The sequence below is a fragment of the Vanderwaltozyma polyspora genome, genomic scaffold (genome assembly GCF_000150035.1).
Source record: "Vanderwaltozyma polyspora DSM 70294 KpolScaffold365 genomic scaffold, whole genome shotgun sequence".
Lineage (NCBI taxonomy): Eukaryota > Fungi > Ascomycota > Saccharomycetes > Saccharomycetales > Saccharomycetaceae > Vanderwaltozyma > Vanderwaltozyma polyspora.
Window position 1 is genome coordinate 1 of NW_001834579.1, and position 13,184 is coordinate 13,184.

The window sequence follows — 13,184 nt, forward strand, 5'->3', positions numbered from 1 at the left end:
ATTCCTATGTACTAGCATCATTGATGTTTGCATCAATGAAGCTAAACAACGTCAAAGACTTGTCAGAAATTATGCAAGAATTGAATAAAATCAAATCAAACATGAACAACCAAGCTCAACAGAATAACATAAAATCAAAGTCAGAAAAATCAGCAAATGACGAAAAAATATCAGCAAGAGAACATATCAATAAAATACTTTCTTCAAACAACAATTATAATAGATCAAACACAATAAGTTCAAAAAACTTTAGAGGCAAGCACACTAAATTTAATAAAATAACTAAAAAATAATCCCCTCCCCCCATACATAATTTTATAGCATCAATTAATTATATATATCTACAATCTCAGATACTTTAAATACCTTCATCAACAACAACAAAACCTTAAACTGATACACAAAATACCTTTACTTGTTATATATCCCATACCATACTAAACCAGCTCTGACCTTCTTAGTTAGGAAACGGACCTAATAATTAACGATATTTCGAAATTTGACCTCGAATTTCGAAACCGAATTACGAATTCGAACTCGAAATTAATAATAAATTATGTCATCGATGGGGGGCAGCATCTATCAATAAAAGGCAATTATATTTTGATCTAAATGGTTTCGAACGTAGTTATATAAAGTTTGTCATTGTTTTAGTTGTTATTTCAGTGTTTAGAAAGCTTTTTTTTTGGTTAGGACGGTAAGCAACAGTTATATTACTATCATCAGCAATAAAGTAATACAAACATACATACATTAATTCATGAATCTGAATATCCTTATATCACTGCTTATACCCTTATTATCGGTATGTTCTGCTGCCCATACTAATAATTGGGCTGTTCTGGTTTCGACTTCAAGGTTTTGGTTCAACTATAGACATTTGGCTAATGTTCTGAGTATGTACAGAACTGTCAAGAGACTAGGTATTCCAGATTCGCAAATTATTTTGATGTTAAGTGACGATGTAGCCTGTAATTCAAGAAATCTATTCCCTGGATCTGTTTATAACAACCAAGACAGAATAATAGATCTTTATGGTGAATCTGTGGAGGTCGATTACAGAGGTTACGATGTTACAGTGGAAAATTTTATAAGATTATTAACTGACAGATGGTCAGAAGATCAACCAAAATCAAAGAGATTATTAACTGATGAAAATTCCAATATCTTCATCTATATGACTGGTCATGGTGGTAATGATTTCTTAAAGTTTCAAGATGCTGAAGAAATTGCCTCTGAAGATATTGCTGATGCTTTTGAGCAAATGCATGAGAAGAAAAGATATAATGAAATTTTCTTCATGATTGATACTTGCCAAGCAAATACAATGTTTTCGAAGTTTTATTCTCCAAACATTTTAGCGGTAGGTTCTAGTGAATTAGATGAAAGTTCATACTCTCATCACTCAGATGTGGACATCGGTGTCGCTGTGATTGATAGGTTCACTTATTATAGTTTGGACTTCCTGGAAAATATTGAAAAAAATTCTACTTTGACTCTACAAGATTTATTTGATTCTTATACTTTTGAAAAAGTTCATTCAAACGTAGGTGTAAGAAAAGATCTATATGGCAGAAATCCTAAAGAAGTATTGATTACTGATTTTTTTGCAAATGTTCCAAATATTATCCCTGATACAAATTCAGAAATTAAAAAATCAAATTATAAAAATGCAAACTCAAAACATTCTTCAAGCAATATATTACAAATGGTAATGCAAAAAGCTACATCTTTACCAGACGTGGCAAATACCGAATCATTACAAAAGACATTTTCTATGGGTAAAATAATTAATAATGAAGTTAATGATGATTCCAAAAAATTGAGCAAAATTGTTCCAACAGCAAGTATCTCAATCTTAATATTAGCTTTCATAATTATATTCCAATTATCAAAACCAATGAATAATGAGAATATGGTAGATTTATTCTCAAAATGATCAACAATATATCTTTTCAAGACTTTGAACACAATAAAAATGGATTAAACTTTAATTAGATAAATACATATATATATGTATCTATATATCAATATGAAAATATGGAAAAAAAAACATAAATGGATAAAATTAAGAAGATTTAGTCTTAAAAGAAATTAGCAGATAATATATTATAATAAGTTAATTAAACTACATACCAAATAAGTATAGATTATATATATAATTATCCAACCTAACAATGGATAATAATCTTTCAAATTTCGATCACTCTTGTTGCTGTTGAAGCATTAACCAGTTATTTTTATACTCTTCTAATGAACCAACAGCTTGTTCTTTTAGGACACTAGACTTTCTTCCTGTTCCATATTTTTGATAGGTTTGATCATAAATTTCATATGGACCAAACATACTTTTCTTCTGTTGGTGATCAATATCATCTTCATCATCTTCAAAGATTAACGCATCATTATCTGTAGAAGCAAAAACATCATTCTGCTCAACAGAAGTTGTAGTTACACCATGTTGAACTTGGTCAAATGTATTTGCTCCATTACTTGTTAATGAGTTTTGTGTATTACTCATCCTAGGTGACGGAGTAAAGCTTGTACGTCTGTTATTGAAAGAACCCACCATATTGACTGTATTGTGAGAAACAGATAAAGTAGCCTCATTTGAGATCACTGATGATCTTCTGTGGTGAGGTGGTATGTAAACTCCTGGTTTATATTTGTATGTGGAACTCCTTCTACGATTATCAGGAAGCATAGTGTCGACAGAAGTATCATGTTGATGATTTTGACTTGAACTTGGTCCATGAACATTTGCATTCTTAGGAATAGTTGATTTTAATAAATCAGGAACTTGGTTACTTGGAGAGCGATTGAATCCATTATTTGCACCATGTAATGATAATTTATTCATATCTTCAGTGAAATCGTATTCATTTTCTTCCAACGTGAAAAGAACATCATCTAAATCATGTTCACCGTTATCAATTGCTGAAGATTCCTGGGCAAATTGTTCGTGGTATGTTGTAGTTTGTTCTTTTAGGACAGTGTTTATATCAGGAATAATGCCTTGATCTGAATAAGAAGAAAACGAAGACCTTTGGTTTGGAGGAATATATCTACCTGATGGGGCATCAGATCTTGTTCCACTGTTTGTCCTACTGTTAGGTTTATGTTTGGGTATCGTTAAACCATCTCCATAAATAGAACTTCCAGTTGTACTAGGTCTTCTAGATTTATTGTAACTGTTATTGTTAATGTTCTTATGCCAATTTTTATTGAAATTAATAGTATTATAATTATTACCTTTGTTGTAATGCTGTTTATGCTGCTTGTTGTTAAAGATACCTTCCATGTATCTGTTATGCACACTTGGGGGAGTGAAAAAATCTCTGGTATTAAAATCATCCTTAGATTTGTAATCATGCAAGAAATTATTCATGTACGTATTAGGGGTTGGAAGACCAAGTGGTTTCCTTGAATGTTTAATGATAGTATTTTTTTTCTTATTTTGAATCTTAATAGCATTAGTGTGCTTGCCTTTGTTATCATAAAATTGGCGATTGAGGCCATTTTGGTTGTTTTGCGTACTTGAATCGGCTTTATGGGACCGTTTATTAAATCTGAATTTAGGTACTGATTTCGCCCTTTCTGTTAGTTCTGATTTAACAGGTTCGGTTTTTTCATCATCCATCTTCGTTGCCATGCTTTCACCAGTTATCAAAATTGGTTTAGTATCAGTATCTGTAGTCAGTAACATGGATGGGACAGGAGTAGGTAATGAAAAGGGAGCAGGGGCTGATGATGGGGGAATTGGCTGTAATTGGGCGGAGGAACTTAAATAATCGCCATTATCAGTAATAGGAGTGAAGTTGTCACTGCCTAATCTATTGTAATATTCATCATCTAAAGTGAATTCGGATAAATTTTGAAGTTCCATTCTCATTTTCTTCAAATCTCTATTGGTTGGATCAATAGTCATAGAATATCTTAAAACTTGAAAAAAATCGTAGCTCATTGTTGAAAACACATCAAATAAAGCCTCTCTGTTAGCGGCAAAATAACAAAACGACTTATCAGATTGATCAGCAACACTAAATGGGTTCTTATGAAATACTATATTAAGAAAAACAACACCCATAGCCCATAAATCTACTTTTGAACAATTGTAAGGCTCATTCCTTTCCTGAATATCTAAGTTTGAATCAATAGTTCTGGTGCCATGTATCTTTCACTTCCAACATTTCTGTCATATGAGGTCAACGAATTTGTGCAAGACCCCAATCTGTTAATTTAATTGTCCAGTCGATACCAGAAATTAAGATATTTTCTGGTTTAATATCTCTATGGAAAATATCCTTTGAATGAACGTACTCGACTGAATCCATTATTTGATTAAAAATACTTTTTATGCTAGAAGTTTTTCTTGGTACAATATCATCTTTGATAGCTTCGTATAAATCACCCCCTGAACAATATTCCATGATAATATAAGAGTCAAAAAAATCTAATAAAGAAACGATATTTGAATGGGTTCCTATTTTCATTTGAATGTCAACCTCATACATTGCCTCCAGGCAAATGTCTTTTGATAATCTTGATCTGACTTTTGATGAAATCATCGATTTTTTATGTTTTACCATTTGTTCTCTTTTTTCTAAACTTGAATCTGGACTTCCTTTAAAATCGCTATCACTATCGTTGTCATTATCATTTTTGTCATATTTGCCATTTGGCAAATTATCATTACAATCATCATCATCATCATTATCCAATTTAAAGATATATTTAACGGCTACCAATTTCTTTGTGACTACATCCTTTGCCAAAGAAACATATCCGTATGATCCTTCACTAATATCTTCAACTTTTTGATAGCGGTCATTTAAAATACCACCTTCTTTATAAATATCGTAATCTAAAGTCATTATAGCACGATTTTAAAAGCTTTGTTGAATTTAGTTTTAGATTAATTTTAAAAGTTTTATGAAATAGTATTAGTTCAATTATCACCTAATTGTTTTAGAGTAAAACGTTTTTTAAAAAAATATAAGTATATTTTTTTTAGTAATTCTTAATTAATATCTTTTATTAAGGAACTAATAGATCTTAATAACAAGTATCCCAAAATTTCAAAAAGTCTTTACAATATATTTTTTTCTGCTGGAATATAATACAGTGAAAATTAAATCGGGACTTGGTGGAAGTAAAATTTCGTCTTATTTAGCTTTACAACTTTGAACTTAATTTCTTTTTAGTTGAGGAACTGTGAATCTTTGGGAAGAAACTATTTTGAAATATTAAGATAACAATTTATTTTTTTTAGAAATATTTTTTCTTAATTTATTATATTTGTTAAACTCTTGATTATGGTAACCTGCAAATCGTAATCTTATTCTTTGTATAGACTTTGGCTTTGACTTTCGAAAAAAATAACTGCACAAATAAAAGAGGATTCTTCACAGAAAACTTGAATATAAAACACAAATAAAACTTTCCAAAAAGTATCTAGGATAGAATTGGAAAGGCAACTTGTTATATGAAGAGATTAATTAGTTTGGATTCTATTACCTGAATTTGCATACGTAAAATGCCCTTTTAATAAATTTTTAAGTTTAAATTGATAAAATACTTTGAATATTATTCTGATATTGAGATGAGAGAAAGAATTAAGTTGATGCAAATGCGAATGACAGCAACAGGGTCGGGGGATAACAATATGAATGTAGTTTTGGAGTAAGATCTCACTATAAGTTAACTATTTCCAAAACAAAATAAAATAAAATAACCGGAATATTATAGGAAAGGGAAATTTGGAAAATATATTGTCAATACTGGACCAGATTTCCTTTGCAATAACCTAATATTCGAATGCAAAAAAGTAAATTACTTTGTAGAATTATTATTTGTTGTGAATATATCTGAATATATTCCTGTATTTTTGTCTTTACTACAATACTTCTGTATTTTTTTTTTTTGAGGGAGGAGGGAGGGAGGAATTGAAGTAGTATGTGTATAGAGGTAAACCAAAAACTAATGAAATAAACAGGTCTGCCGAATATATATATATATATATATATTAATGGCGACTAGGCTTAATTTCTATTAATTTAATGAAGTCACAATTCAAAAAGAAGGCAACGAAAGAATACCAAACTAAAATGACGATGGGGGGAGTTGTATTAATGACTGAAGTCTGTTAGTTGATCTGATGTAAGGCTCCTAACTATTTATTGATCTTGTTACTATGAGTGATTTTTAAACAAAAGTCAAAAAATTATCTAAAGCCAGAAAGTATGTTTTAAGAAATAAAGAGATCATATATAACTGGTAACTAATGTCAGTTCGTAATTCATCTTAAGTATCTATATATCCAAAAATTTTGGCTTAAACCCTTTCTTGTTTCCAGAAGGAATTTTTTTGATCTTTTCTTCACACTTTTATACCGACTACGTCGTTTGCAGTGATGTGCTGTTATGTATGGGACGGTTTATCACGTGATATGGGGTGAGGGGGAGGGGATATTTATTTATGACGTAAGAATAGATAGAGATCTATATCTGGATATTGCCAAGTGTAGTATGAAGTATACTGTTTTGTGTTTAGTACATTTCATTTCGTATTAAAAATGTCTGTCGTTTAAACTATCTATTTTTTTCCATTTTTATTGTATTTTATTTAGAATGTACTTCCTCTTTCTGTCTCACACATGACATGTATGTGTCATGTGACTGTGTGGCTGGCATTTGGTAGTCCACTGGCCCATCCCTCAAATAGAATAAGAAAATGGTGGTATCATGTAATACATCTAGTACATGCATAGTTAAGTAACTAATGTTCGAAATTCTTACCAGTTATCTAAAATAAATAAAATCAGTCACATGATCAATATCACTTTCCTCCGAAATCGAAAATTTTTTTCTGCCAACATGAGTTTTTCCGCATTGGGACATATTACGTAATCCAAATCAGACCAAAAAGGGAAATTTCAAAAAGCTGAGATAAAAAAAGAAACAAAAAGAAATGAGAACAAGAATTCCAACCGAAGCAGTGATCTGACTATACTTAAAAGATAATATGAAATTCTCTGCAACTAGTCATAATTGCTTATTTATGCTAGTATCTGAGAAGTGCATTGATAATAGCCAATGATTAGAGCTTGCAAACGTATTGTTTCTAGTGGTTTAAGTATTTCATCGACGAAATTCGCAAGACAAAGCTTTAGATCTTTAATGAGTTTGGTAGATAAGAATAATGCGAAGGACCCAAAACTAAGAGATTATCAACAGACTGCCATTGATAAATGTATAGAGTCTATTGATTCTGGTACTAGAAGAATCGGTGTCTCCATGGCCACTGGAGGTGGTAAAACCGTTATATTTAGCAATCTGATTAATCAACTGAAACATAGGCATATTGCAAGTCAGACCACCGATAGCAAATTCCGTTCTTTAATATTGGTTCATAGGAAAGAATTGGCTCTACAAGCAGCCGATGTAATCAAAACTTTTGGTGATGATGATGCTAATGTCCAAATAGAAATGGGGAAATTTAAATGCGATGTAGAGAGTTCGGATGTCATCATCGCTTCTGTACAATCTTTAATAAGAAGATTGGATAAATATTCGGCTGATGATATTAATTTAATCATCATAGATGAAGCTCATCATGCCGCTGCTAAAACTTATATTAATATCTTGAAACATTTCAATACAGACGTTCCTGAAACAAAGATTCCTGTCGTGGGTTTTAGTGCCACTTTTGAAAGAGCAGATAATAAGTCATTATCTTGCGCGATAGATGAGATTGTCTATCATAGAGGTATAGTTGAGATGATTGATGAAAATTGGTTATGTGAAGGTAAATTCACTACAGTGGATATTAAACTAGAATTGAATGATGTTGAATCAGTAGGCTCGGATTTTAAAATAAATCAACTGTCCAAAGTTATGAATACTGATGAAATTAATCAAGTTATTTTGAAAACTTATCAGGCTAAAAAATTAGAAAATAATCTGAAATCAACCTTGTTATTTGCTGTAGATGTGGACCATGTTATAGCCTTATGTGACCTCTTTAATAAAAATGGTGTAAATGCAGAATATGTATTGGGGTCGACGAATGATGTAAAAAGAGATGAAACAATAAAGGATTTTAAAAATGGTAAAATTGAAGTATTGGTAAATTGTGGGATATTTACAGAAGGCACAGATATACCTTCCATTGACTGTATATTGTTAGGCAGACCCACAAAATCAAGATCATTGCTGATTCAAATGATAGGGCGTGGTCTTAGATTACACCACTCGAAATCTCATTGTCATATAATTGACTTCATTGGAGCTGCGAATGTGGGAGTAGTATCGGTACCAACACTAGCTGGTATAGATGAATGCACTGAATCGTTATCTGAACTAACTTTAGAAGACTTAAGGGAAATTAAACAAGAGATCGATGCCAAAATCTCTCAACAACAAAGAAAGGAAGAGGAACAACAAAACATAATAAAAGAACAGTTTAATGAATTGGTGAAAAATGTTACATCTTTTGACTTGACCCTGACAACTTTCGAAGATTTTAAAAGTTTTAATGAATCAACAAACCAATCCAAATATAAATATCGACTATCCACAAGTTTGAATGAATTAACGCAACTCAGGCAATCAAAATATCCTTGGGTTAGAATTTCTGATAAAGCTTGGGCTTCACCCATATTTGGCGATGCTCATTTGAGATTATACAAAGAAAGAGATAAACCTAATGACTCTTCTAACTCAAGTCTCGTTGACAAATATGTGTTAAAACTATATCGACAACTACCGACATATGTACCTAAAGGTGGGGGAATTCGTTTTGTTCCAAAAGAATTGATTGTCAGTGAAGATATTAAAACTTCTTTGGGCAAAGCACAGCAAGTTATGGAGAAAATCTCAAGTGATGAGGAGAACAATGAATATGGAAATGTTAAAAACTTTTCCAAATATGCAAAATGGAGATCTAAACTAGCATCTCCAAAACAAAAGACGCTGATTAGGTCTAAGTTGAAAAGTCTAAATAATAGCTCTAATCCTTCTCCCAATGCTAAAGATGATCTAAAAATTGACGATTATATAAAAACAATGACAAAAGGAGATGCATCTAATATTTTGTTTGCCTCACAAATTTCATCAGTATTTCCAATTAGAGCATTATTAAAAATGATATTATATGATAATAAAAATTGATATAGAAATATATTTCCATGGTACATTAACTAAACATTGCATTTTGACAATAAATTTATTATAATTTCTTCAATACATAGATCATAGCGCATATAAATATAATATTTGTAATATTGTAAGAGATATATATATTTTATTATGAAATAATATTGTAAGGATTATTCACAACAATGTAACTTGTACATAATTGATTCTACATCTTTAAATACATATGACAGTATGTATTTATTTCATTAGATGTCGGTTGAAATTATTACGCCTGAAATCATCGCTTGTAGAGAAAAATATTTAGAATTTGGAAAGCCAGGTCTATATCAAAAATTCATATTTGTTTAATAACAATATAGATGTAAAAGCAAAATAGCAACAGGTTATGTCACTTGACAACAATTATTAGTGATACATTCTATTTACAGAATTGATTTCTAGTTTCAAGTAGTCAATATGTCGTACTCCAGAAATACATATCAGCAGCATGGTGGACAAAGGCCTAATAGATATAATCCAACTCAAAGCGCTAGTCCAAATCCAACCCAACAGAGGAATAATCAACTTTATATGGGTGATTTAGATACCAAATGGGATGAACAAACAGTTCGGAATATATGGGCGCAATTAGGTGAGAATAATATAAAGGTTAAAATGATGTGGAATATGAATAATATTAATTCTCAAACTGCAAAACATAATTTAGGCTATTGTTTTATTGAATTTCCTGATCCATCTTCAGCATCGAATGCTTTACTTAAGAATGGTATTCCTATTCCAAACCATTCTGGAAGGTTTTTAAAGCTAAATTGGACTACGGGATCTAATATTGGACCATCTCATTCGACGTATAACCAAAATAGGACATCTCTTCAAGGAATGTCAGTATTTGTGGGTGATTTAGCTCCTAATGTTATAGAATCTCAATTATTTGAACTATCAACTCTCAATTTCCATCTACTGAGCATGTCAAAATTGTGTATGATCAAATAACAGGCTTTTCAAAAGTTATGGGTTTGTAAGGTTTGAAGATACCATGACCAGAGGAAACCCTGTCGGAAAGAATGGAATTTTTTAAATGAAAGGCAAATAAAATGGTCCAGTGGACATCTGGAATGCTCTTCAGTATCAGGCAAATTCCATGTAGATTTTCTTCCAGACAACAACCTCATGGTGGTTTCAAAAAGACTTTAGCTCCCAAAAGGAGTAATCCGGTAAGTACATCCCAGTTTATAGTTGCGGTACAACAGCACCTCAAATTAACATATCAACAGACCCTAATAATTCAACTTTGTTTATTACAGGATTACCAAATTCAATGAATGAAAATGAATTATATTTGCATTTTAAAAGTTTTGGTAAAATAGTATTTCTAAGAATAATTTCAAATGCTCAAGCTGCATTGTTGCAATATTTATACAGAAAATCAGCAGAATCGGCAATGATGAACTTACAAGACATTTCAATCAAAGGTAAAAAAATTAAGATAACATGGGGCATGCCAGAAATTCAGGCCAATTTATTAAAATTACGAAATTCAGGTTCTTCTATTAACAAGTCTGAAAATTATAAACCACAACCTGCAGTTGATAGAAATATTTGTGGATATACATCTCATGTAGGGTCTCAGATTACAGGTATTGAGGAAACATCCACAATTTCAAAACTACTTCCAGGATACATAGGATTAGATTCTTCAATAGATCTGACGCAAAACAAAGACACCAACAATAAATATAAATTTGATCTAAAATTTAATACCTCTAAGGATAGGAATAATTCTCCAGAGGGGAATACCTCGTATGTAACTGAAAAGATGAGATCATTGGATAGATTAGAAGAAGGTAGCAATGGGACACTGACAATGTGAATTTAAATTCCAAAAATCAATAAACAGTCGCATATCAACACCGATATTTTTAACCCAGTCATAAAATATATGAAATTCGAATTGAAAGGCCAGCATCCATATATTAATAGGTAACCAATTCTGATGTCATACACTAGAAGCTGCATTAATTGTGTGTTTTTTTTTCTTGTTTTTTTTTCACATTTTTATCTTGAAGTCAAATTATCATAGTTATTGACATATTAATAAGTAAATAGTTCAGATAATGTTAGTATCAAATAGATGCTAAACATTCAATAATTATAATTATAATTAGTATACCTTCAATCATAAAGAACACTACTAGAATCAGTATCTATTTCATCGCAAAGTACGGATATCTTATACAGTATTATTGTATATAGTGTAATTTTTTTTTTTCACTGATTTGTCCTATAGCCTAAAATGCGATGTGATGCGATGCGATGAGCTGAAAATTTGATCAAGATTAAACTTGATTGCACTTTTAGATGAGTTTCGATGAGCTGGACTTTGGAGTTTAAGATATATCAGTATTTAGTTCATGACTGTATATTACGCAACCGTTGTAATATTGTATTGCTATAGAGAAAAGTTTATCTGTGTACGAAGTTATAGCTTGACTGAGGGGGAAACGCAAGAACTAGATAAGTTTTTTGGAATTTGGTAATAGTATTTATTAAATATATATAGAGAGGTGTGGTAAAATAATCGAAAATGGCAGCTGAAGAGATTAATATAAAGAATAAAATGAGAAGACAGCAATTATTTGCTGATCTTAAGGACCAGCAGAATAAGGAACGTCATACGATGAGACGCAAGAGGGCTCAAGAAGAAAGAGAGAACCCTGAAATGAAAGAGAAGAGATTGAAAGAAAATGTAACAAAAACCATTGAATCGATGAGAGTCTATGACGAAACTATCAATCAAGCAATCGAAGGTGATGAAGATGATTTAATGAAGTATTTCAATTCTGATAGCAAACAACCACCAAAAATTTTAGTTACCACCAATGTTAATGCGAAGAAGAAAGCCTATGAATTTGCAAACGTTTTAATTGAAGTGTTACCAAATGTCACATTTGTCAAGAGAAAGTTTGGATACAAATTAAAAGAAATTGTTGAGATGTGTAATAAGAGAAATTTCACCGATTTAGTTATAATCAACGAAGACAAGAAGAAGGTAACGGGGTTGACATTTGTACATTTACCAGAGGGACCATCATTCTATTTCAAGATAAGTTCATATGTTGAAGTTCAGAAAATTGTTGGACACGGTAGGGCAACAAGTCACATTCCAGAACTTATTTTGAATAACTTTCAAACGAGATTGGGTAAGACAGTAGGTAGATTGTTTCAATCAATTTTCCCACAGAATCCTGATTTTGAAGGTAGACAGGTAATCACATTGCACAATCAAAGAGATTATATTTTCTTCAGAAGACATAGATATGTGTTCAAGAATGAAGAGAGAGTTGGTTTACAAGAACTTGGTCCACAATTCACAATGAAATTGAAAAGACTGCAGAATGGTATCAAAGAGGAAACGGAATGGGAGCACAAACCAGAAATGGACAAAGAGAAGAAACAATTCTACTTATAAGATCGCAACGGCAGTTACAACAAACAAACATTTTTCTGTTCTTCTATATCGACGACTCAAAGAAGCCTGTATGTGTGTGTGTGTATTTTTTGTTAATTTCCATCTCACGTAATATAAATAATTAAACTGTGTACAATATAAAAGATAATAGACCCCAAGACAATGGATCCCAAGATATGACACGAAGGTTTTGAAGAAATGTATATATACGTATATTGTGTCGTTCTTGTATTCTAAAAAGTCTCTTGATAGATGAAATATGTAGGCTCTGGGTATAGCGCATATCTAGTAATATAAACCAACGGCGCTATCAACACCAAATCCACACACATTCATCACCTGAAACGATTGGCAGACGTTCCTTTCAGCGGCGGGTTTCGAGAAATTTAAAGGTGGCGAAATCAAAATACCAAAAAAATGTAAAGCTATAGCCATAATAAATAATAATAGTTAAAAAATGGTTAAAAACAAACTAATCTATATTCATTTTAGAGATATCAAAGTGATATTTGGTGTTTGATATTTGGTTTCAAGTCATCTAGTTGTCGGTATACCAT

The 13,184-nt window shown here is 31.3% G+C and overlaps 4 protein-coding genes and 2 further genes across 4 annotated transcripts, besides 5 other annotated features; 5 read left to right on the forward strand and 1 right to left on the reverse strand.

The window, feature by feature from the left end:
* Positions 1-23: 23 nt before the first annotated feature.
* Positions 24-293, forward strand: LRP1 (Lrp1p; the record flags this gene model as incomplete). The annotated part of the gene is made up of 1 exon (XM_001642755.1): positions 24-293. The coding sequence occupies one exon, from the start codon at positions 24-26 to the stop codon at positions 291-293; it is 270 nt and encodes an 89-aa protein (XP_001642805.1).
* A 467-nt stretch (positions 294-760) lies between these two features.
* GPI8 (GPI-anchor transamidase) lies at positions 761-1,939 on the forward strand (the record flags this gene model as incomplete). The annotated part of the gene is made up of 1 exon (XM_001642756.1): positions 761-1,939. The coding sequence occupies one exon, from the start codon at positions 761-763 to the stop codon at positions 1,937-1,939; it is 1,179 nt and encodes a 392-aa protein (XP_001642806.1).
* Positions 1,940-2,203: 264 nt separating this feature from the next.
* Positions 2,204-4,177: a sequence feature (similar to hypothetical protein; correction of possible frameshift sequencing error~similar to Saccharomyces cerevisiae KSP1 (YHR082C)).
* Kpol_365p3 lies at positions 2,204-4,874 on the reverse strand (the record flags this gene model as incomplete).
* Positions 4,180-4,206: a sequence feature (similar to hypothetical protein; correction of possible frameshift sequencing error~similar to Saccharomyces cerevisiae KSP1 (YHR082C)).
* Positions 4,209-4,874: a sequence feature (similar to hypothetical protein; correction of possible frameshift sequencing error~similar to Saccharomyces cerevisiae KSP1 (YHR082C)).
* Positions 4,875-7,094: 2,220 nt separating this feature from the next.
* On the forward strand, positions 7,095-9,170 carry IRC3 (double-stranded DNA-dependent ATPase; the record flags this gene model as incomplete). Its single annotated transcript, XM_001642757.1, has 1 exon — positions 7,095-9,170. One exon carries the CDS (start codon positions 7,095-7,097, stop codon positions 9,168-9,170), a length of 2,076 nt encoding a protein of 691 aa, XP_001642807.1.
* A 444-nt stretch (positions 9,171-9,614) lies between these two features.
* Positions 9,615-10,148: a sequence feature (similar to hypothetical protein; correction of possible frameshift sequencing error~similar to Saccharomyces cerevisiae NAM8 (YHR086W)).
* Kpol_365p5 lies at positions 9,615-11,028 on the forward strand (the record flags this gene model as incomplete).
* Positions 10,369-11,028: a sequence feature (similar to hypothetical protein; correction of possible frameshift sequencing error~similar to Saccharomyces cerevisiae NAM8 (YHR086W)).
* Positions 11,029-11,742: 714 nt separating this feature from the next.
* On the forward strand, positions 11,743-12,627 carry RPF1 (rRNA-binding ribosome biosynthesis protein RPF1; the record flags this gene model as incomplete). The annotated part of the gene is made up of 1 exon (XM_001642758.1): positions 11,743-12,627. One exon carries the CDS (start codon positions 11,743-11,745, stop codon positions 12,625-12,627), a length of 885 nt encoding a protein of 294 aa, XP_001642808.1.
* Between the last annotated feature and the right edge of the window lie 557 nt (positions 12,628-13,184).